The 25224-nt window shown below is 36.1% G+C and overlaps 2 protein-coding genes and 1 long non-coding RNA gene across 8 annotated transcripts in view; 2 read left to right on the forward strand and 1 right to left on the reverse strand.

The window, feature by feature from the left end:
- LOC124301145 (sodium-dependent dopamine transporter) overlaps nt 1-25224 on the reverse strand; it is a 571198-nt gene that overhangs the window by 153849 nt on the left and 392125 nt on the right. The window lies entirely within an intron of this gene.
- Nucleotides 632-8436, forward strand: LOC124301144 (uncharacterized). Of its 6 annotated transcripts, none has more exons than XM_046755872.1 (6): nt 632-1252; nt 2748-2819; nt 5510-5726; nt 5908-6728; nt 7403-7572; nt 7786-8436. In XM_046755872.1, the coding sequence occupies exons 3-6, from the start codon at nt 5525-5527 to the stop codon at nt 7826-7828; spliced, it is 1236 nt and encodes a 411-aa protein (XP_046611828.1). In that variant the 5' UTR covers nt 632-1252; nt 2748-2819; nt 5510-5524; the 3' UTR covers nt 7829-8436. The 6 variants fall into 6 exon arrangements, 5 of the variants coding, with proteins under 5 accessions (XP_046611828.1, XP_046611824.1, XP_046611826.1 ...); XM_046755868.1 differs by having other exon boundaries at nt 648-1252; nt 7416-7572; nt 7786-8189; XM_046755870.1 differs by lacking the exon at nt 2748-2819 and having other exon boundaries at nt 648-1252; nt 7416-7572; nt 7786-8189.
- Nucleotides 16987-18424, forward strand: LOC124301149 (uncharacterized). Its single transcript, XR_006907411.1, has 2 exons — nt 16987-17315; nt 17816-18424. It is a non-coding gene; the product is annotated as an uncharacterized LOC124301149 (long non-coding RNA).

Raw genomic sequence — 25224 nt, forward strand, 5'->3', positions numbered from 1 at the left:
CGACACACCCTAATATATATATATATATATATATATATATATATATATATTGTACATTCATCATACAACTACCAGCAACCCCAATTAAGCGCTTAATTATTGCGGTTTTCCACTATTGCACAGAAATATATTCATCGTTTGATGAACGTATTTTTTCAACGATTATTGTTCACGTTTTACTGCTACTTGTGATCTACGTTCAATAACCGTTTATGAAATTTATTCAATATCGGACTATTTTCAAGATACATTGAATTGTATAATATGTATATTTGATCAAATGGGTTCATACTTGTTTTACTTCAACACGATTGAGGAAAATTCAACGTTGAGTACAATATTCAGATTATGAACGCACTTTTAGTATTCATGTATGCGGAACCGCCTGATGCCAAGCGGTGGCCAAATCAGTTGATTATCTTATAATTAGTTTCCGAAAAATGGACTTTAATTACCCGTTATTTTGATGCCAATATTATGTGGTAACTAAAGCTGAACACTGATCTTGTATTCATTTACCGGTGCATGGAACATAGATATAACCAATAAAAGGAAGAGAATAAAGAAGTGTCCGAAACGTGAATAATTTCGTACCAAGAATAATAATTTATTGTACATTTTTATAATTATTTCACAATATTGGTTATCATATTATAATATATTAAATCTCATTATTTGGCACGAATTACGTCAAGACTTCAATATCTTGTATGAGTACTTGCTAAAACAAGCGTTCATCATATCCTGTCGCATTTTTAACGTCGTTTGTACGTTTATTTTTCGCGCTATTTTATCGGAGTTCTGTGCGTTATACATTGTGTCACTACTGATATATTATTCTCCTGCTCTGGTGCGTCAGCGTCGGTAACGCTGCAAGCTAGAGTAAGAGCGCAATAATTATATGTAGAGACAGAACTTATCCCATGGACCGCGCATTCATACAGTAAGTGTAAGTATAGCGAGTGGTAAGACAAGGACAGCTCGGAATAACACGGGCATATATGGCAAAGTTGATTCCCTTTTGGGCACGATCTCTCTGTCGCTCTTGCGTCTCCTCTATCTTTGTCTTTGTCTGGGAGCCTATATTCATCCCCACCCTTGCAACTGGCCTCAGGCGCTGGTTATGGCGTTATTCGTCAACCGAATGCGGAGGTGCTCGGATCGATCGGTGATCGTGTAGCAAAAAAGGTGAGAAGCTATTGTTAATCTGCGGCCTAGACGGAAGAAGCAAATTCGTCATTAAATAACGCTGGTAAGTACAACTACATATTTTTCCAAATATGGTGGTATTTTGTCTTAATACATCGAGCATTCTTGGTTGAAAAAATAATGTGTTTTGCAACTCAAATTCTGTCTCTTCTGTATTTTTTTCTTTCCTTTCTTTTCTTTCTTCAAAAGAAACTATGTGTAATGTTCTGCGTCTTTTTCTCTAAACCAAACGATGTACCATAAAAATATGGAATAGTTTATTGTTTATTATATAACGTTCATGAATATTTTTGAACTGTTTTTAAACGTTATTTATATGTGTTAAGTTTACTATGATACGTATATTATAGGTTAATTATATTAGTTCTTGTCGAATTTGAGGAAAACTTCATGTTAATAATCATCCCATGTGATCATGCGGTTATTAGTAACTTTTGCTCTGTATTGTTTGAAATCGGTTTCGTGTTTATTATTTTTTTAGATACCGTTTCAACATATCTATAACATACATATGAACTCGTAGCATCTTCCAAAGTAACAAAGTATAGTAATACAGCCACGTAAATATTTCTGTGCCATCGAAATCACAGAAATATTATTTTGACAATATTTTTTATTTTCTTTTCCCTTCAATTGAAAATAACAATTATTATCCATCAGAAGAAGACGGTCATGTTAGACAATAGAGACAATAGAGAAGATCCGTAGCAATAAAGCTTTTTCACCAGTTAGTGCAACAACTTATATAGAGGTTTATTAAAAATTATGTATTTTGATCCAAAATTCTGTTTTGTGTATATTTTCTTGGATTTGGGCTGAATAAATATTAAAAAGGGATTTGCACCTGAATAATTTTGTAAACACTGGTAAAAATAGTGGTCATCTACCCATCAAACGTATATAATACGCAGGAAATTCGTAACAAGTAATTTTATTCCATTGGATTTGACTTTGATCTTTACCGATAAACGTATAGTATACTCATGATTTACGTTCAGTAGTAGGCGTCATGATATACTATTCGAAAAGTATTAGAATATAAGCAGGACATCGGCCCAGAATTGGTTCAACGTTAAACTACGATCTTGTTTAATTTGTAGTAACAATAAATAGCGATACATAGAACTATAAGTACTATAGAATAATAATATTAGTAACAGTACTATCTAGTCCTGAAATATATCACGATTCCTACTACTGAACGTAAATCATGAGTATACTATGCGTTTATCGGTAAATGTCAGAGTCAAATCCAATAGAATGAAACTACTCATTACCTGCGTATTATATACGTTCGATGGGTAGCTGACCACGTTTTTTATTCGTGTTTACAAAATTGTTCGGCTACAAATGCCTTTTTAATATTTATTTAGCCCAAATCCAAGAAAATATACACGAAACAGCATTTTTGATCAAATTACTTAATTTTCAATAAAATTTTATATAAATTGTTGCGCTAACTCGTGTAAAAGCTTTATTGCTATGAATCTTCTGTATTGACTCACGTACTACGTTCATTAGGTTCATTTAACTTTTAGTTTTCAGAGTGGTGTGCGGATATTTACGACAAATAAGGCAAGCACGTTAAAGCGTACATCATTTCTTGTCTGGTGTGTATTATTATTTAGTTTTATAACATGCCTCATGATTTAAAAGTTCTGAGTAAACGACATTTGCGTCGCAAAACAGCTATAAATACTCGTAAAGTATTACTGAGTATTGCAGGCAATAATTGTGCACTCGAGCACCTTACGAAATCACAATTAAAAGATGCTAGTCATGAACATGTGTCTTGTATCGGAGAATATGTGCACTCTATAGATAGCGATTATGATGTTGATCATATCCATCAAAGTAATGAACAGAATGAAGAAAACTCTAATTCGAACCGCGATAATAAAGATTTCAAAGACATCGAAAGTGACATAGATAGCATCAAAGCTACGTTGTACAGTTCTGAAGATAATTCAAGTTCCGTCAGCGATGAAGTGCATTTAGATGATGAAACGAACTTTGTTGAAAATTTGCGCGACTGGGCATCTTCAAATAACATCACACATAACGCGATCGATCAATTGCTAGCATTATTGAAACCAGCACATCCTATCTTACCCTTAAGTGCTAGGACTCTACTTCACACGTCACGACGTATTGAAACGTTAAATTTAGACAACGGAGAAATGTGTTATTTCGGTTTGGAGAAATGCTTGAGACAAAAACTCGAGTCAGGTCTCAAAAAAGGACTGTCACCTGAACATACGTTGCGAGTTGATTTTAATATTGATGGGATTCCCGTTTATAAAAGTAGCGGAACATCATTTTGGCCAATTTTGGGACGCAGTATTTCAATGATCGATGATAGCCCATTTGTAATTGGTGTTTATTATGGTACGGGTAAACCGATGCCACTATCTTCATATTTACGAGATTTAATTAAAGAAACGTCACGTTTAAGCACCAATGGTTTTGAGTTTAATGGCACCAAATACTTTGTCAGAGTTGGTTTATTCGCGTGTGACGCGCCCGCGAGATCTATGTTGAAAATGTGTTTAGGACATTCGGGTAAGGATGCTTGCGAGAGGTGTAAGATTCGCGCAGTTCATCTCAACCGTAAACTGTGTTATCCATGTGACACCGAATTCCAGAAGCGAAAAGATAGTGATTTTGTTGCACCTAGTGAAAACGATCGTCACGTTAAAGGACGTTCGCCTCTTTTAGATCTTTACGTGGGACTAGTCTCCCAATTTCCTTTAGATCCCATGCATTTAATCTACCTGGGAATTTTGAAGAGGTTGCTCCTTAAATACTGGGTCGAGGGTTCACGTGATTGCAAATTGTCTAAGGATATTTTGTTAGAAATTGAACGTATAATGAAACTATTGGCGCGATATGTTCCGGCAGAGTTTCCTCGAAAGCCCCGTGGATTTTTGGATTTGCATCGATGGAAAGCGACAGAATTTAGATTTTTCTTGTTATATTCCGGCCCTGTTGTAATGCGGGATGTGCTAGATCGAAAAAAGTACAAACATTTTTTATTATTGTCTGCCGCCGTGTATATTCTATCGAATACAGCCTTGTTCTCGCGTTTTCGAAACATCGCGCAAGATATGATCGAAAAATTCGTTACTCAAGGTGCTAAGATATACGGACAAAACTTTGTCGTATATAATGTACATTCGCTGCTGCATGTCATAGACGACGTAGAACGATTTGGCCCATTAGAAGAATACAGTTGCTTTGTGTATGAAAATCATTTGGGCCATTTGAAACGACTTATTCGATCGAAACGCTTGCCGCTGCAGCAGCTGAGTAATCGACTTGAAGAACTAAGTTCTATTCGTAAAACTAATTGTCAGGAAAAATTTATTCCTAAACCCAAATTTATTGGAAATTCTCGTGAATGTCAGGCTCTGGAAACGAAAAAATTCAAAATATCAATAAAAAGGCCGGATAATGTAGTAGCTTGTGGGACAGAAATATTAGTGATCAAATCAATCCTTTTCATTGCCGGAGAATATAGAATTATAGGTACTCCGTTCAAGTACAAGCGAGACCTTTATCAGAAACCTATTAAATCTTCCAAACTAGGGATTTTTTTCGTAAGAAGTTTCAACGTAGCGAAATCTTATCGCGTCGATGATATATTACATAAATTCGTCTGTCTTCCATTTAAAGATGGTTTCGCAGTAACTCCGATACTACACGAAATGAAATAAAATTTTTATTTTTTGTTAAACATCTCAACGAAACGAGCTCTCGACAAAAAACAGATGATGAACCTACGATTCTCGGCAATGTGTACGAGGAAGAGGGATTCGTTCAAGACATGTATAGTATGTCTATGTCTACCTCGCACACATTCCCGAGAATCGTAGGTTCATTATCTCTTTTATATTAAAAGTTTGCTTCAATTGAGATGTTTAGCAAAAAATAACATTATCGTATACCTATTACCATATACCGTATATGCCGAGTCTAATTTACCTAGTAGTCCAATATACCCAACTCTACCATATGTTCATAACATCACTTTTGAGCTGATTTATTATAGTTTTGTACGTCACATTGACGTTCAAGTATTGGTTAGACATGCGTTCCCAAAATCTTCATAATGTTTCATGATCGATTCATCTTTTAACTTATATACTACCTTGCATATTCCTATGTTGATGTCCTAATTAAAAACTTTTAAACTGGCACTTTTTGCTCAGAGTGGAATAAAAGTGCTTGAATTTTGATCAAATATAAATTTATACACCAGACTAGAGAATATGATACATTTAACGATGTTTTTACTCAGTCGTGCTGCAGAACTATGTATGCGGTGATTGAATTCTTGGTTGGCGAAGATAGAGAATGCGCATTGGTACCAGTTCTTTGGCTGGTCGAAAACAACACCCAATGTTACTGGCCACGGACAAAAACTGAAGATCATTTTACAAAACTTGTAAAATCAAAGGCTGCCTATGAAAAAACATGGCCAAAGTTTGCCATTCACAAAGTACTGCATACCGGAGGTGATTATTGGAACGTAGAACTTTTTTTTACAATTGTATACGGATTGAATGTTTCAATCATATTAATTTTCACTTGGATAAGAGTTACGACGATATATTTTGATCATATTGTACATTTGTGATTAATTTTGCTAATCAATGAGCATTCGGTATTGATTGATATTCCTTGATTAACTAACAGATGACTACCACGACACCGAAGCAACGATGGCGCGCCTACTGGAGCTGGGCACGTCCGATGAATCCGGAATAATTCGCAACATCGCTAAAAAATCCACTGTAATACCTCAGCAAGATATTACCAATGACGTGGACGAGAATGAAGCTACGAACAGTGATGATGTCGAACCTGAGCCGCAAAAGAAAAAACGTAAACACAAAACCGACAAGAAGAAGGCTAAAAATCGACACGTTAGTAACAAAAAAAAAAAAACGAAGCGTTCTCGTGAAAGTTCAAGTAGTTTAGGTTACACCTCTTCAGCTGACGAGAATTTGCCACCGTCCGAAGTCGATGAATCGACTTCTAACCGTAATAAGAATACTCGCTACATTAACTCAGCCAAAGGATCTACCAAAAATCAGACACCAAAGAAAAACTTGGCCCACAAGATCGTACAGCACCAGTATAATGATAATTCCCATGAGTCACCGAATCAGTTGTCTGGATATGAAACATCAAATAGAAACATTTCTAGTAGGATCATCAGGTCTACCACGCAATATGACTTATCAAGATCCTTTTCACAACTTGAACCTTCAACCCCGACCACATCACGCGAACAGAATACCTTTGAAGAAAAAACTCTGCAGTATTTAGAACACATTAAATCCTACACTGAACAAAACCATCTGCTACTACGTAAAATCTTCTCAAAACAGAAGGAAGTCAGCATCGACGTAACAAAGAAACCAGCCGAATTCCCAAAACTTCCTCTTAACTCCATGGAAGACTTCTCCAACCTCGAAAATATCCTGAAATCCGAAGAGCATCGAACTTATTTAGTGAGTAGACCTTGCAATCATATTCAAAATATGTATGTCATGACATACGGATAGGTACTAATACCGAGCGTATTCTTCAATGAGGGCCAACCCCCTCCCTAGCGCAAACCAACACAGGCACATGAGGCTCGGCCGGGAGGGGATAGAATGCCAGTGGCCATGTTAGTCTCCACTCGACCGAACTTCACGTACGCGTCATGTGCCTGAGTTGGCTTAGCACTAGGGAGGGGGTTGTCTCTCATTGAAGAATACGCTCGGTATGTGTTGACTGCAAAGGAATAATGAAAATTACTACAGGCATACAGAATTGCGGTTCGTAACGTTTTAACCCTCTCGGACCGTATGTTGCTTCTACGCAACACGCACTTTGAGGCTTCATAAAACTGTATCGGTCGCAAGGTCAGGGTTCTAACTGCATAGTTCCATTAAGCAAGGTCAGATGGCCTTATAGATACTCCTAAACCCTGAGGTAAACTGCTTTCACCCATCGAAATATCAATATGGTGAGAGATTTTCATTCAACATGAAATCGGTCTCGGTCTGATCGAGAGGGTTAACGTTAAAAAATGCTGAAAAAATATTAGGAATCGACAATCTCCAACTAGTCAAAATTGTTATCGATGTTGATAACAGTAAGAATATTTTGAATTCAATTCGACATTCATTCATTTTAGTATTTTGTTGCAGACCGGGAAACTGGCTTCTATTGGAGGGACAAGCGGTCGCCAATGTGTGTTGGCTATAATGAGGTCACTACTCACAAACGAATTAGCGATGCAATTCAATTGGGCAGGGAGGGACAAAGTCTCATTTCAAAAGACATTGACAATGGAAACTGTTTACGGTAATGAATAATTCATGAAATTTTCGAGAAACAGTTATTACTTGGATTTATCGTGTGAAAACAATATTATTCACACATTATTATTCAAATTATGCAAACTGTTAACTTTTTTCCCAATATATTCGAGATTCATCACAATTTACATTGAAATTATTCCTTATCAGTTATCAATATCGTGATATTGTACCTTCCTTTTGATGTATTTTTTCTCAGAGGCTGTGAAACAAACCTTTCTTGGCAAGAAGGAAATTGGTGATGCAACCGAAACCAGTGTTTCGTGTGCCGTGAAAGACTGGTTAAAACTAGCTCGATCACGGCATACCTATGTACGAAAGAAGGGCTAAGAAACTGTGGTAAACGTCAACTAATTTTAAAAACAGTCATATAAAAGTACAAATCATACAGGCATATAAATATTTCTGATATAAGTGTAATATTCTTAGCGTTTTCTGTTAGTTGTAACTACCGTGAAGACGAAAGTATAGTGTAGGTTGAGCTGTGTCTATGAGCTACAAGATGTACCTTTTTTTTTGATAAATGAGTATTTATAGATATAAGATATTTGTGTAACGTTCTAACAAAGATATAATAAAATCGATTCACATATATAAACTAAATTCGTACGCTTTCTAACTCAACCCAGACTTGTTTCTAGCTAACGTGAAATGATCTTCCTCTATAGCAGTGTACTATATACGCTTTCAATTACACATCCAAGATACGTTATGTATTCAAGTCTAGAGGTCCAATTAAAAACGTTTTTTAACACTGTATAATATTCGTTTAGACATAAATAATGAAAGATTAAAGCGTCATTAACAGAAAACATTTTGTCACGTTAGTTAAACGGACATTGTCAACACATTTTAATAGAAAAAATTTCCTTCATAATTTGAGTTTTAAAACGTACTTGCGAAACGTCTCTTAGTAGTCATCAATATCCAAATATTAGACGATTACCATAAATATTAAAATAACGGATTTTCGATACGTTTTATCAACAAATTGAGATACGATTTATAAATGTTTGGTTTCAAACGTATAAAATTTGCATATGAACAACTATCGTAAGACGTCCACCAAAAACGTTTAATAAACCGAAATCACGGCGGACATTCTTCGCAATAAAATACGTAGGTGCTGCACGTTTATTCTACAGAATAAAACGTTCTTTTTTGACGAATTTCATACGCTTTATATACTGGCATTGTTTATTGGGAATTGTTAACTCTCTCGCTTAACCTTTCTCTGGCTGTAACTATTGTTAATTATCGCATATATCGTACTTGTATCGCAAACTCTTCAGCTACTTGCTTGTCAGTAAACTTATCGCTTCTTGTTTAATATATTTGATATTATTCCTGCTTCACCTGTTTCCTATTTTATCTATTGGATTCGACTCCGCCCCTCTACCATTATCTTGTCTCTCTGAGCGAACTGTGCAAAACCGTCGTAGAACCTGACCTTACCTTTACCTATTACCTTTACCTTTATCTTTGTCTTTTTCTCTAATTATCTATTTTTGACGCATGTGCGTCTGGCGCCCAACAATCGTATCTTTCTCCCTTAGTATCTCTCTCTATCTAATTATTTAGGTTAGCGACTGCGCCGTTGGGTAACCAATTATCGTTATATCGTTTATACCCTCAAAAATATTGGTTACAGTCTATATATTAAGAATAATCAAGAATATTTGATTTCAGATAACATCAAGAGCCAAAATCACCCGGGCCACCCACGTGCATTTTTTTTGAGGTTCCAACTTCCAGTGACAATAATAATAGTAATAAACTATTAAATTTTTTCAAATAAATTTTTTTCTATATTTTCAATAGGTAAATAAAAACACTCTAAATATTGAAGATAATTCATTTTTATTTTCCTATAAAAAACCACTCTCCAAAAAAGTCATGAAAATAGGCATAAGTTACCAGACTACTACCTTAATACCATAAAGAAAAACAATTTTAGGCTACATTATAAGTCGTATTCCGAAAAATCAAGTATCGTGTGAGAAATATTTATCGGCGGTGGCTTCGAAGAAACCATACTCGTTTATTTATGCTAAATTGACACGTATGAAGCGTATTAGTGGTTATGATTCCATGTTTTTTGTAAACGAATTTACATTTCATCTCTTTCTGGCAATGGAAGAAACTTTCAGAGCTTAACTGCCACCCACAAAAAAATACAATGGCTTAAATTTAGAAGATTTTTACATAACAAAATTTAATGCCATCGATTTTATTATCCCTGACTGTTACGCGTTGAAGGATAAAATTATTCGCAAGTTCTTAACATTTTGTTTAACAGCGCTGTCAAAAAGCACGAGCAAAACAAAACTGAATTGGTCGCGATCAATTACAAATCGAGTAAAACGATGGCTATACATCGAGGTGTCAAGTATCTGTAATATAATAGTACAAAAAAGATTATATGATATACATAATAGATAGATATAATAGTACAAGCAAGATTTTGCGATATAGATATAATAGAAGCAAGTGTAGCACATTGCGATAGAGAAAGTTATTGATAAATAAGAAGGGAAAACCCCGATTAGTGATAATGTTATAGTTTGAGTGAAGTCTATGTACAAATTTGTATTGTTCATCTATAAGATTCGTTGTTGACATTTGCATCGGTTCACATATGGATGCATTTTTATTGCTATGAATTTTCCTCATAATACTATTATTGTTAATCAACAATTTTTTTTTCAATAACAAAAGAAAATAGAAGAGTGATATATTTATAGTTGGGAAAACAGACTAGTAGGGGTGCATCCCCGGGTTCTCGATCACGGAGGAGTGAAAGGGGTAGGAGGAAACGATTGAGATTTTTGGATGACTTACTCTTTATTCATTTGACACACTGACAATTACGCGAACGCTATGGAGGCTAGGGCACGAGTGAATCTTGCTCTCGTGCTGTACTCTCCACGACATACCATTACACACTTGCGTCAAACCGACGCTACTGAGCCCACTCACACAACAAAGAGTTTAATAAAATTTTTAATAGGATTTAGCTATCAAGATGGAGTTTAACAACTCTTGAAGGTTACTCGGCATAGCCTGGTATGCATGCCAAAAGTGTCCCCGCTCGGAATGGATTCTGCAAGTGACCTTCTGTTTTCTATTGATGAATGATTGACCGATACCAAATTTGAGCCTTCTAACTCCATTTTCCTCGAAGTTATCGCCAAAACACGCGATTTTCAGTTTTTCCGTGTTAAACCGTCATTTTAACTTCGAAAATTATGAAAAAAATCACCATTTCAACAGACATCTGTACACGTGTCAGGGATTTTTTCAGATTTTTCGGTAGCAAACTCGAGCATCTAGAAATTCTTGAACATTTAGATTGCTGATTTCCGGTAGATTCTATCAAGTAATCACCTTCTCTTTTCGACAGCTTGAACGTCTGGTTTTGGGTAATTTTCTGTTTTTTTCAGATTTTTCCTAAAGGTGCGTCATTGTTAAAAAAAATAAAAACCGATATTTTTTATTCTCTTATGGGCACGACCTCAAGATGATTTTTTCCACATACAGGAATAACACTGGAAACTGTAATGTGTAATCAGTTTCCAAGAACGTTTCCGATTTAACGTCATTTTTGAAGTCTTTGACCATATTATTCTGAAATATAATATATTCTTCACAAGTTAAACTTGTTTATCGATTGTCACTAGTAGCTACTTCCGATCGCAAGCTCTAACGCCGTCTTACATCGATGACTAGATAATATTTCTAATCTTTGGTCTGTTATTTCTCAAATAAATACTGAAGCCTCACGATGAAGTCTCATGTAAGATCGGATCGCTGGAATCCGCAATGACGGAACGGAACGCAGACAAAATCTAGTAGATTTCCGAAATCCGTCCCGGCTCTTTGAAAACGGTGTCGTCCCATGTACCAAATCCGCACGAAATGACGGAACGGAGCAGATTCAGATCTGTGTTATTCGACGTTGTTCGCTATTTGTTGATGGCTTTTTCGACCGAGCCGCTCGGAAGGAGTTGATCGCTGTGATGTCAAAGATGAGAATTGAAGTTGGTTTAAATATACCTTATTTATTCATGTACTTTACACATATACACGTTATTCAAAAGTTAGGTTTCCATGTGATGGAAGGGGTTGTCGTGGTCCTCTGGCACCGCGGTGGAGGCTGAAGTGAAGAGGAGTAGCGACGAACAGGTGTTGTGCTCGGTGGCGGAGTGTAGTGGCTCTCCGGTGAGCTAGGCGGCGTAGGAGGACGGCCATTCTCAGGCCCGGTCATTGGCTGCGACGATTCCCACTCACTGTCGCACTGTGTTGCTGAGTGGCTACCGACGTGTAGGTGGGTGGTGACCAGTGTTGCCAGTCCAAAATTTTATTTCGTATTGGACGGTGGCGAGAAAACGTACTAAAACGTAACGAACGAGAAGAGAGGGAAAGATGCACGAAATGTTTACGTATATATAGTTGTGAGTCGATAAGTTGTCGGTAAACTTCATTTTTATTCACTCCCCCGAAGTATTAAATTGTTTTTGTAGCGATTGGTCTTGTTTTCTGATGTTTATTTCTCTGACGGTGTTGCCAGACGGACACGGTCATCACCCCCTGAACCCTAAACGTCTCTCGGTCACCCCTGAAAATCCTTCAAAAATTTTCGCCGATCGCGAAAATCTCGACATTAGTTGATTAGTTTTAATTTTGAATTGGTTTTAATATTCAGGAAAACACACCAAAGAATAAGTCACTTGTGTCAATTCGTCGTTCGTTTGTCGTTTGTTGTCTGCGCCGTCGGCGGCTCGGCTCGGCGCACTCACTGTTTACGAGCGAGGATTGGTCAATCGTTGCTAAAGAAGCGCTCATGTGTCTGCACGGCAGAAAAAGTAAGCTCAAGATGAATTTTGCCATCAGCGCCATCTACTGGCGCGATCTACTTTCTTAAACGTAAAGGATCGACTATAGGCGTACTAGCGTACTAAATCCTATACAAATGTAATAGTTCTGTTACAACTGTAATAGAGTGGCAACACTGGTGGTGACATAATGGTAAACCTTGATTGTACTTAATGGCTCAACGTCGGTGGGACCGAAGTTATCCTGTCGATCGGTGAGATCGGTGGTCTCTTATCCCAGCCGCGGCTCCACTTTGACAGCGGGAAACCACGCGAGTTGATTGCGAGACGCGCGCGGCTGCGAGGGTGGCGTCAGCGTCGCGTGTGACGTCGTGGGTGCTGTCCACTGTGGCGCGCGACTGGAAAGTGTGTGATGCTTGTTGCGGCGCGTGACTTGTGCGGCGCGCAACAGGAACGTTGGTTTTCACAAGGTTGTTGTGAACACACTTTATTTGTCTGTTTAGACAAAGCTTTTGCATCATTATATACAATTTATCAAATTAGCTTTCATGTAAGATTGAATTTTGTAACTATAATTAATTACTAGCTTTAAAAACCTCGCTCGCTTATGTTCGCTCGGGGTCGGATGCCTAGTGTCACTGGTTTTTGTGCTCGTGTGCTCGCTGTGCTCGCTTACTCGTTGTCAGTGTTTTACCAGATGATACGACATTTACCAGATACCTCACGCCCTCGCTGCTTGAGGATTGTTCAATGGGTAATACATGCTAATCAATACATTATCACAACATATGTGCAAATACAAATTTGAAGCTGTGCTTATGCGCTCACTACGATCATTAACTCAGTTTTTGTCATTTCCACCGCAACATACGATCATTAACTTAATTGAGTGAGCTACTGAAAAAGTGAGACTGGCTAGTAAAACTGATTATTGCACTCGTTCGGATAAAGCCTTACTGCCAATGGTTTAACGTACATTCGTAGAATGTTGAAATATAACTCACTAACGGATAATTCTGCTCGTGTGTATCGTAATATTCATGTACAATAATTTACACAGTGAATCTCGATGTCCAGTTAATAACGTTATTAGTGAATATTGAATGTTGAGAAAATATATCGTCACAATATATGCACGAAATCATCAATAGCGTTATGTTGGTACCTTTGCTAGAATCGTTAACTCAATTAGGTACGCATTTCAATTAAGTTTTTGAATATTCGGACGATGCAATGTCTGATTATACGTAAGAACCTATAACTGTGCAATGAATTCTATACATCGCAAATCACCTCAGTCGGTATGCCCTTAAATCGAGAGAGGAAAATCATTTAAAAAAATTCAACTTGATAACATAAACAACGACGTTACAGTATTCCAAAAGTGATCACAATAAATATAATTATTCTTATATATTTAGTGATACCGCATTTTTATTTTGTGCATATGGATTTTTCATTTGGAACGGAGTCCCGTAAGGTCTGCAAGCACCAAAATACTGTCCGATTCCATCACCTGAAAATTTCACCAGGTAGCGAACCTTGAGCGCAGTAACTACGGAGAATTCTGAAATCCAAAGTTACTTCATTCATACAGGTAACTGATGTTTGGAAACCAGACTGAAGTAACAAAAATGACGCAATTTACGAATTCAATCATTCAAGTTACTAATTTTGAGCATGATGCTCAGGTACGAACAATAGAGATGCTTTCCTGCCATATTGGAAGAGATATGATGAGATCTTGGAGTAATTATCTTACTCACTAGTGATTAACTGAAACATAAGCATGGTTCTACTGAGTTCACTGACACTTCCTGTTGCATTTTTAGCCTTCTTATCTCATCACGGCAAGTGGATAGCGAGGCTCGAAAAGTTGTGTATCGTGATGTACCGTGTACCGGTGCTTGAAATCCTCAGGCCACAGAAGAATTTTATACTGATTTTGCTAATAAATAACGAAAAATTTAGATTCATCAGATCAACTACGATGTAGCTATATATACTATATTAGTGACTCTCCGATAAAAGTCTTCACCTGGTAATTCATCCTTTGATTTTATCTAAAACATATATGTTCGTTTTTTGGTGATAAATGCTAACAGAATAACCATTCAAACAATCAATTACAACAATAAAATAAATATTTTCACTGTCTTACCGTGACTAATTGCCAAGAAGTGTCAATGTCGACTGAGGCCGTAACCAGCCATTTTTCAAGAACATGATACAATACAATAACAAATGAATCATAAATTATATAACACATACACAACGGATTATTATAGGACTATACTACACACACACATAAGGCTTAAAAATACCTTCTCCCCCTTCTGAGAATACAGTATCTCCCGAATATCGTAATATTTTCGAGAATTAATGACGTCGCCATGACAAACCTCGAATGCGAAAGTTGAGGCTGAGATACGCGACTCACAAACTTACAATCCGCACCACTAATAAAGTGTTTCTTTTAGACACTTTTATTGATAACAATAAAAATAATAAAGGTAACAAGAATACGTTGCATTCTGAATACTTATGTAATATACTCATTTTACAATTCACCGGAGATTACACAAAGTGATTAATTAATGGATACCTTCCGTAACCGCAAACAAAATAATTTTTTACGTAAATCAATATAAACCTACACGATGCTGACTCACAAACCGAGCCCTCTTAGTGCACGGGTCACTTAAAACTATCATAAGCTATTGCCAACTCTAGGTAAAAATATCATCATACAACACTAAAAGTTTAATACAAAGATAAATTGACACAAATTTACATGTAATCTAAAACACGAACAACGCTTATGTTCAGATTCAAAAATGCAAAAATCAATGCAACTGTATTAGTGAATCTTAAATGCAAGTCACAAAAATGTATGTGAGACTCGGTACAATGTGAATGTGAACAGCGAAAGACATTCAAATATAAAATTATTGCTTCTGATAGATACATAGCTTCATACAGGATCACAATTTTGAATATAGTATATACAATTAAAATATGACTTGTCTGATTATTTTGTTTATCAAAATATTGAATGGAAGCATTTCTTTTAGGTTAAACACATCGCAGATAGTTCATGTTTCACACACCTCTGCTAATATATTTATCGACTTCCCAGTAAACATGAGCCGGTTAAAATGTGGTTGAAGAAACGTTAAGGTCGTATAATTATGGTATAGGTAGAAAATATTACCGTGTTCGATATACGGTAATTTTTCAGTAAAATATTAATCGTTGTCTCTCCACAAATATTATACGATTTTCATTACACGTACATTTAAACAACGGTTTCTAGACTAATAATCAACGTTTTGTTTACTTGTTCAATTGCTAATTTAAATTCGTTAAAAACCGGTATATTTATAGATATTAAAATACAAATTTTCTACGTTTCATCGTCAACGTTTTGTTGTGGTAAGCGAGATTCGTAGTATAAACGTGTGGTAAAACCGTTTATATTTCTAGTCTTATGAACAGTTAATATACATGTTTTATTCCTTCACCGGTAACACAAGTTTAACGTTTCATTCACTGCTTTTCTACAACATTTAAACAACGGTTTCTAGACTAATAATCAACGTTTTGTTTACTAGCTCAATTGTCAATTTAAATTCGTTAAAAATCGGTATATTTGTAGGTATTAAAATACAAAATTTCTGCGTTCCATCATCAACGTTTTATTGTGGTAAGCGAGATCCGTAGTATAAACGTGTGGTAAAATCCATTATATTTCTAGTCTCATGAACAGCTAATATACATATTTTATTCCTTCACCAGTAACACAAGTTTAACGTTTCGTATAGTTACCATACCTTGCCAATATGTTCTCATTAATTGTTTAATAATTAAGTCAATACACTTTTGATCTACTGATCACATGTAATACGTGAAAATTACGTCGTACATAGACTTGTCATATCGATACACAGAATTATATACCTACTCGGGCCGAAACGTAAACAAGATTTGTTTCGTACCTTTCTGACCTTCATATCCAAGAATACTACCCTTTTCAACATAGTGAGGGCAGGAATCAACTTTTACATCATTTACTTACATATTGCGATGTTTGAATTTGGAACTATAATCATTATATTCAAGTTTTTCTCATGTTAGCAGTGACTAAAATTCAACGTTTTGTTATCCTCCTCAGCACGTTTTTCTGATTACCTTAAATTTTGTAAACAACTGGTCATTCGATTTCCAATCTTTTTTTTCATTCGATAAACTAGTAAGTATCATCAAAAATATGAAAAAATTCAGGTGACATAACACTAGAAGTGATAATTTTATTCTACGTAATATTGTAAAGTAGAACAATATGTTACCTCCATTTTTTCAAATTCTTTTCCTTGTGTTATTGTTAATTCCCCAACATAGGAAAAAAAGTTGAAAAATCGATGAACAGATTTTTTTACAAAGGTCACCAAGAAATTACGTAGTTGAGCATATAAGTGCATCCCTTCGCGGCGTCTTTATTAATTGTAAAACATACGTTTTCCTATACCATAATGTATATATTGGAATAACCCGTGCTAGGAAAGCGAGTGGCCGTAGATGAAGCTCGTGTACCATGGATGTTACATATACGTATAATGAGCGCATGTATCAAACGACAAGCGGTCGCGAAGAATCGAGAATGTCCTAGCGTGAAATACTCGCGCCTCTTCTTCTGCCTCTGATTGGCTCGCTAGGTCAGCGTGTTGTAACTCGTACGGTTCCTGCACGCTGAGAGCCGAGGACGACGCGCCAGAATGCCCCCCCCCACCACCGTTCGCGAAGGCTCTCAGCTCACGCGATCAGTGAATCAGTCTAATTTGACCAACTTCCGAGGTCAGTGCACGTCCGTGTTTATGTGAGCCTTCATAAGCTGGTAAGTACAAATGTATTTTCTATTTGGAAAAATTTATCACGATGATTCAATACAGACGAAAATGACAATACAGGCGTAAATAACCTGACAATAAAAAGAAGAAACAAATACTTTGTGATTGCGTCGTACTTGCTTTTGAACGTCGCCGAAAGGATGTAGGCACAATAGAATTGCTTGTAGATAATGCTATAAGAAGCATGTCTATGGTATGGAATATATACTGATTGCAAATAGAAGCCGCAGATATTTATTGTTAGCTTCATTCTTACTTGTGCAGGCATCGTTTTTCTTTTATAAGGTTATCCAGTGAAATAGATCGCTAACACATACGTATCATGTACGAATGAACGATCATTTAGTGGCTGCATCTTTTCCCAATAAACACACAGTGGTTGAAATGATATATAATAGACCTGTCAAGACACGTTGAGAGAACGTTGAAATGGCACATAAAGATTATTCTACCTAGAATACAGGTGTTAAATACTATGTATTTTCAGGTATTTGACGGATTAGCAGTGATATCGAGGAAGTGAATGCTCCAGCTGCGGTCGAATAATAATTAAAACTTATGCGTACTGCGTACCTAGACAACGCTTTCTATAGCGTCTGTGTTCTTTTTTGAAATAATGTGCCAATACTTTTTATTATTTTACTTTGTCAGGATTGTGATTTTTTACCTAGTCCCGAGATGAAAGTTAACAATTTTCCTCGTTAGGGTATAATCATTGTATGATTATTTTGTTTCATGTTTTATTTGTTATCAAACCTCTTGTATCGGATATAAGTTTTTGTTTGTTCATGTTTACTTAATTTTACTATTTGCTATACTTCTATACTCTTGTGAGTACATCTGTACAATTGAGGTATGCGTATATGTAAAAGACTGTATGTTTATTTATACATCCCAGTCAACATTCACACAGTTACATCGTTGGCATAATAAAATGTCCGCATCAACGATACAGACAAACTGGTATATAAAAAACTACTGTTATGTTTCGGATACATTGTTAAAGCGGATATTTCGATACGTGTGCAATGTAACTATTGTCATTGTTGCCTTGAATGAAAGTACCTTATAATAAATATATATCATGTTTCGCAAAGGTGTGTGCTTTATCTCATTTAGTTGTCCTGTATTTCTCATAAGAATACATAGGTGTGGATGTAAAATAATTAATATCATTTAATTGGTGCAAGTTACCATTACTGAAATAGCTAAGAATGTGAGCGTTGCTGTATCATCTAACCCCTGAGATAAGTCCATATTGACCATACAAGAAGCTTTTAACAGCTTGTGTATTAATATAGTACATGAAAAATTATACCGAAAACATATTCTCAAGTTGGTTGTTACACGTTTATCGGAACCGCGTGATATTCGATGAAGTGTATTCAATTAAACGTATAATAATTGTTTACGGATATCGTTTTTACGTTAAATCAACACACATTAAGTACGTGTATTATTATAAAAAAAATTTTCCAATGAACACGCTTATTAAACGTGTTTGAACCACGAAAAATGGTGGCTATAACAGGTATATATTAAACGTCTACGTTAACATTTAAATTGCGTTCTTTCATACTTGTTTCATTACGTTTCCGAAAACCGTAATTTCGACGTTTACTTCAACCGTGGAATATCCGGATCATAATCACTAACAGAAAACGTTGATGAGCGCAGTCGAAAAAACCTATATCAGGGCGGACATTTTTCACGAGAAAAAACGTATGTGCTGAACGATTATTCAACTATATACAACGTTATTTTTCGACGAATTTCTTACGATTTATTTACCAGCAATGTTTATTGGGTTGTTGAATATTCTTATTATGTCCTCATTCACTTGCTGTCGCCTCATCTTATTTTTTGTTCCTTCTCTGTCCTGGAATCTCCTATTTTCTCCATGTCAAATTAACCTAGGTTGAATTAGGTTACATTATCTCAGTTTCTATACTGGTACTTTGACCTCCTAAATGATTTGCTAGATAGTCACGTCATGTCACTTATAACCTCTAATAATTGTCTGAATCTCTCTATCTAATAAAAAAGTTTCAAACAAATGAACAGGTAGAAAAAGATTATAATAACAATAGTAAAAAAAAGACTATAATAACAATAGTAAAAAAAAGATTATAATAACAATAGTGTACGCATGAAGTTGGCGGTGGGGTGAGATCCCGAAAACAAAACAAAACGCATTTAGCAAACCCTTTGACAGCTGTCATCGGCTGTTTATGACAGTCTTTGACAAATATCTTTATAGGTATCTGTTTCTGACGCGCAAAAAATGAACATGCAAACGAAAATTATCAAGATGATTCCTGACGGGAATTGTCTTTTTCGCGCGTTGGCGTATCGTGTATACGGCACTCAAGATCGACACGCAGAGGTGAGACTGAGTATCGTTTCAAATATAGTGGATAATTGGTCTACATTTGCGGGTTTTATTACAGGTAATGAGTCAAACGGTGCTGTGATTAGGTACCTGGTGATTACAAATCACATATGAATGAAAATGGAATTTACGGGGGAGAAGCAGAATTAGCTGCAGCTGCGGACATTTTTAAGATATGTTTAATCGTGTATCGCGAAAAACAAATTCATCCACACCGGATCGGATCACAAAATGAAATACAATTCTCGCTACTCTTTACCGGCGATGGAGACAGTGGACACTTTGATGTCTTGCACAACCAGAATAAAATTCAGATAGTGAGTAATAAGTATGAAAAGTAACAATCAAATAATAGTAAATCTAAATATATCACCAAACAGTCAAAAGGACAGCCAGGATTTACGATGACAATGAAGAAAGGAGGAGTTTCACCGGCAGAGTGGTAGTAAAAATAATTCAACGAAGGGTGTCGAAGAATTAGAAGAATCGATTGTAATTATTGATTTGGAAAATAAATCAAGAGGACGACCAACCAATGTGATGGACATAGAAGAGCGAAAAATTAGACGACGAGAACAGTAGCGAAAATATAGGGAAGCGAACAAAAAATATCATACTGGCTTTTCAACCAACGAACAGAAGGGAGAAGTTTCAACCAGCAGACAAGGCGATGGAGACGGTGGATGGTCGGACGTATCACAAAAGAAAAAGGAAAATAAAATTGTAAGTGCGAATAACCAAATAAGCCAGAGAATAATAATAAACAAATATTCCTATAACCAGGCCAGAGGACGACCAGGATCTATGTTAACCACAAGGGAAAGAGGTGTTTTGCGGAGTGAACAGCAACACAAATATAGAGAAAAAAATAATATAAAGAAGGTGATTTTGGAGAATAACGGGCAGAGCGGTAGCAAAAATAATTCAGCAAGTCAAGGAGATAGATCGATATCAATAGAGAAGGAACACCAATTTTCAACCAACGAATGGAAGCTTAGATTGATGAAAAAAAGAAAAGTAAGCACAGAAGGAATTGTAGTGGACAGCAAGTGCAGACCTGTCATGAAATCAACATGAAGGAATTCGCTTGTCTACTAGACAATGCGTAAGGAAATAGTGAGGCGCGCAGCGCCGAGATGGGGTTGGCGCGCGAAGCGCGCAGGGGCGAAGCCCCTAGTAACTTCTTTAATATTGTACAATGAGTTTCTGTCTACTTGTATGACTATAGCTTTATATTTGCGATGAATTTCAAATATATGTATATAGCTTTATAGTTTACATTCACATTGCTTACGCGATTCGAACCAAGAACAGCCCACTTAATCAATTTGTCCAAACAATCTCAAAATTCGCTGCGTGTCAAACTTATTCTATGAACATACATGAATACATGATAAAAATAGATCACTGTATCCATTTTTTTCTAGTATTTTCATATTGCACGTCGACTGTAATGACATCGCAAGTCAAAATATATAGGTTTTGGAATAACACAGCCTAAAAAATGTAAGAAATTTAATTCAAACGTCTCTCTCATACTAATATTCAAATTCGCATTGAAAACGTACGTTATTATAGCCGACCTACATCGTCAGACTACAACTACATATAACCATTATATAATCTTCGAATTATTGAGATTGTTACTCGAAATTTTACTCAGCCGGTGTTCAACACTTATCCATAGAACACAGCAGTTATTTTATTTAGCAGTATATCAACATATATCTTGTGAATATCGTTAGCAGCTAATTTTTCATAGCGCTTGTATCCTTGTGAGGAAGTAGCAGCTAAATTGCGTAGCGCAAGTATATCCACATAAGGCATTCACAACTGGTTGTGGGAAGCGCTTAATTATATCCGCCATAGGAGACTATATCCATGTAAATCTCTAGCACTTGACTTTTCCTAGCGCTTAGATCTATGTGAGGCAGTAGCAGCTGATGCCATTGGAATAAAATATATTTTCATAGTACAAATATGTATACAGCATTTATTCGTTCGATTTACAAGGCACCTAAGATTTCTTTGTAAACGATATTTTTTGTACAGGATTTGACATCGTTCAACTTTTCACTATTTGTGATAACAGAATTTTTCGTCACCAACACTTTTAAATTGTTCTCAGACTCAACTCTGGACAGGGCGACGTATAACTGACCATGACCGAATACTGGATTCGATAAATATACACCGACTTTATCAAAAGATTGTCCTTGGGACTTATTGATTGTCATTGTAAAACCTGATCTGACCGGAAACTGTCTTCTAACCATCTTAAAAAAAATCTCCTTTTCCGATGGCGTTAAATCTATCCGCGGTATTGATACTATTTCTCGAGCGCAATATCCGCTAATGATCTCAATACAAATGAGATGTTCATGCAACTTCCTTACGACCAGTCTAGTTCCATTACATAATCCTTGTGATAAATTCAGATTACCCAGCAGAATAACAATACTTCCTACTTTTAATGTTAATTTATGTGGTGGAAGACCATTCGGCGTCAGTGAGTTCATAAATTCAATCAGAAAAACATTCGCGATATCTGTATCATCTGCATCCTCACCTGAGTCTACACTCAGATAATCAACTCCACCACCTTTGATTTTCGACAAGATTTCATTATTACTTGCGGTAACGTCGTTATTTGTTGGAGCTAGAATAACTTTACCATAATTTAATGGATCTTGTGGATCCACACTTTCTCCAAATATTTCTTGCACAATATTCCCTTCCGACAAAATATGGGACGGAATGGTGACAACCTCATTATTACGTTTAAATGAATTGGCAAATATCCCATCGCCAACTTTCAAAACCCATTGCTTGAAATCCGTTTGTTCGTCACGCACACGAATGTTACCTTTCAATGACATACGTGTAAAAATAATCCCTAAACTACTTTTGACACGCGCTTCCAAAATCTGTGTTCTACTACCATGTCGTACGACAGGTAAAGTTTGCCGGAAATGCCCTGAAAGTATAACCACTTTAGCCCCAAATGGTTCATTGCAGTGGCATATGTCTTAACATACGATCAACGGCTTTTAGTGCGTATTTTGACGCCATTGTTATTTCATCCAAATTATAACTTTCGCATCACTCATACGTACTCCATGTTTCGAATTGAATCTTATATTGCATATTGATTGTTCATTGAAGATCAACGGCAGTTTGAACGTCGCATGAACCGTCCTACCCCTCTGTAATAAATTTGCTGCGATTTCAGTCCATGTCACAGGCAATACGATCATATTTTCACTATTTAACGTGGAAATAATAGTGTTATGTAAATAGCTTTTCCCACTTCCACCAGGACTATCCAAATAGATAAGCTTATGAAAAGACTCACCACGAACGGCAGCCATAACTGCATTGAATACAGCTCATTGATTTTCGGTCAAACTATCAATCAATACTTTGTCTACTTGTTTGGACGCAATCATACTCTCAGGATCTTTGTCATCATTACCTATATGACACGTTAATGTGAGACCTTCTTTAATATCCGGTAGATTAAAGATTTGCAATATAAAACCGTGTAATATAAGTATTTCATTTATAACTCGCAAAGCTTATGGTTCGTTGTATTCATTTTGATCGACAAACTCATATTTGTATTTTTCAAATAATTGTCGAGCGTTGATTCGCATACTAGACACACATATGTAAATAAGCGACACATCTCGGTTGATAATATGAGACTCGAATCTTCGGCAAGGCATTTATCACATTCTTCATCTTAAAAAACTAACCATCGTGCTATTGCCGCTTCGTGAGAGGTTGGATATGTTGTACCATCATATTTGCGCATATCTTGAAATAATTGAGCTTCTCGAACGTGTAGTAATAACACTCGTAAATAATAATGTTCGATTTCTTTTGGGCTCACAAAGTATATTCTACTCAAAACAGGTTTTACAAATTTCTTCCGTATCGACCAGTCTGTATTTTTTTTATTAAATCATGTATACTATACATATACTGTACAGTATTTTAAAGCGAGAGACGAGCATCAGTTTGTCGTTGTATGTTTAATCGTGCGCTTGTGATTTTTTCTCAAAACTACTTTTTCAAAGTCCGTGTTCACTGCCATTTAAAAACTACTTGACCGATTCATTTCAAACTTGGTACACATTTTCTACATATAAAATACCTTCCCCCAACGTTTATTTAAATTTTTTTTTTACATTAAGGGGGTTTCCCATCCACAAAATAGCGGAATGTTGCGTGGAAAATAGCAGTTTAAACTTTAGATGGCCACCAAAAATTTGTAAATGAAAAAAAATAATCAAAGAACGTTAGGGGGAGGATTTGATGATATTTTGACTAAATTTAAATGGTTTTTGGTATTAGATAATTTCCGATCGAGATATAGTGAACACCGCAAATTGTTTCTTATCTGAGACGTTCTGGGGCAAGCTCTGTCACCGACTTGTTTTTCAATATTTCCGCATGAAAAACTTACAGAATATTGTTAAAAGTATACTTAATAATGTACAAAAGGTTTGACTAAATTTGCTTAATCCATACTTTCAAAAAAAATTCACAAACAAAGTGTTTTTTTTTACGCTGAAACCCTTACCCCCCCCCCCCTAAGCTGTCAAACGCAGCTCGGCGGACGCCAACACGAATCTCGCTGGTTGCTCAGATTTTCGCGACCTCAGGCCATTTTATCAAGCAACAGGTAGCCGGCCGGCTCGATTGGCCATTTTCGTAAACGCCAGCGAGCCTCGTGGCGGCCCCCTTACCGAAAAAAACCCCAACTTTACCCCGAAAATAACCCCCAAAATAACCCTTAACCTCTAAAGGGTAAATTCGTACCCCTTAATTCAGGGTTAACCTTGAAGTCGAGGGTCCACTCGCATGTCGAGGGTTTACTCCCAAGTTGAGGGCTTACCTCTTGAATGAGGGTTAACCCCCAACTCAAGGGCTTACATCCAAGTTGAGGGTGAACCTCCCGATCGAGGATTCATTTTGAAAGAATTTTCGAGGCAAGAGCTTATTATGTCATTTTATTGGGATTATAGATGTAACGGTGTTACAAAAGTGCATTACACACCATTAGTAAATACAATAGAAACTGACTAATCAAGAAGTTGGTTATTTCTCATTTGATATCTTGAGGCAATCATATACATATATTATATATGCATTTGGATATTCATTTTTATCAGTGAATGCCACGAAAATTATATATTAACATTAGTAAATTCTTGTATATATCTATACGAATTCGAGGTCAATATAGAAGGAGGGTATAATGTATTCCCACGATGAAAAATAATCGTAAATAAGATTGAATGTACGTATGTATAATTCATATAGCCGTGAAGAATTATCTATACCCAATGCATTTCATTCATTGTTATATTATAATGAAGATGTATGCGTACATGTACAATGTTCATACACTATATGAAAATGAATAAAATATATAAAATATTCAGATTCGATAATTTTCAGATAATTTCCAAGAACTATCATATAAAAAATCACTG

This window comes from Neodiprion virginianus, chromosome 3, assembly GCF_021901495.1.
Source record: "Neodiprion virginianus isolate iyNeoVirg1 chromosome 3, iyNeoVirg1.1, whole genome shotgun sequence".
Classification (NCBI taxonomy): Eukaryota; Metazoa; Arthropoda; class Insecta; order Hymenoptera; family Diprionidae; genus Neodiprion; species Neodiprion virginianus.

Bases quoted from the DNA above. Each gene is read 5' to 3' on its own strand.
- LOC124301144 (XM_046755868.1), top strand. From the start codon at position 5,525: ATGTATGCGGTGATTGAATTCTTGGTTGGCGAAGATAGAGAATGCGCA. The intron at 5,727-5,907 runs GTGATTATTGGA...ATTAACTAACAG, and splicing joins CAAAGTACTGCATACCGGAG to ATGACTACCACGACACCGAA. The intron at 7,573-7,785 runs GTAATGAATAAT...ATTTTTTCTCAG, and splicing joins GACAATGGAAACTGTTTACG to AGGCTGTGAAACAAACCTTT.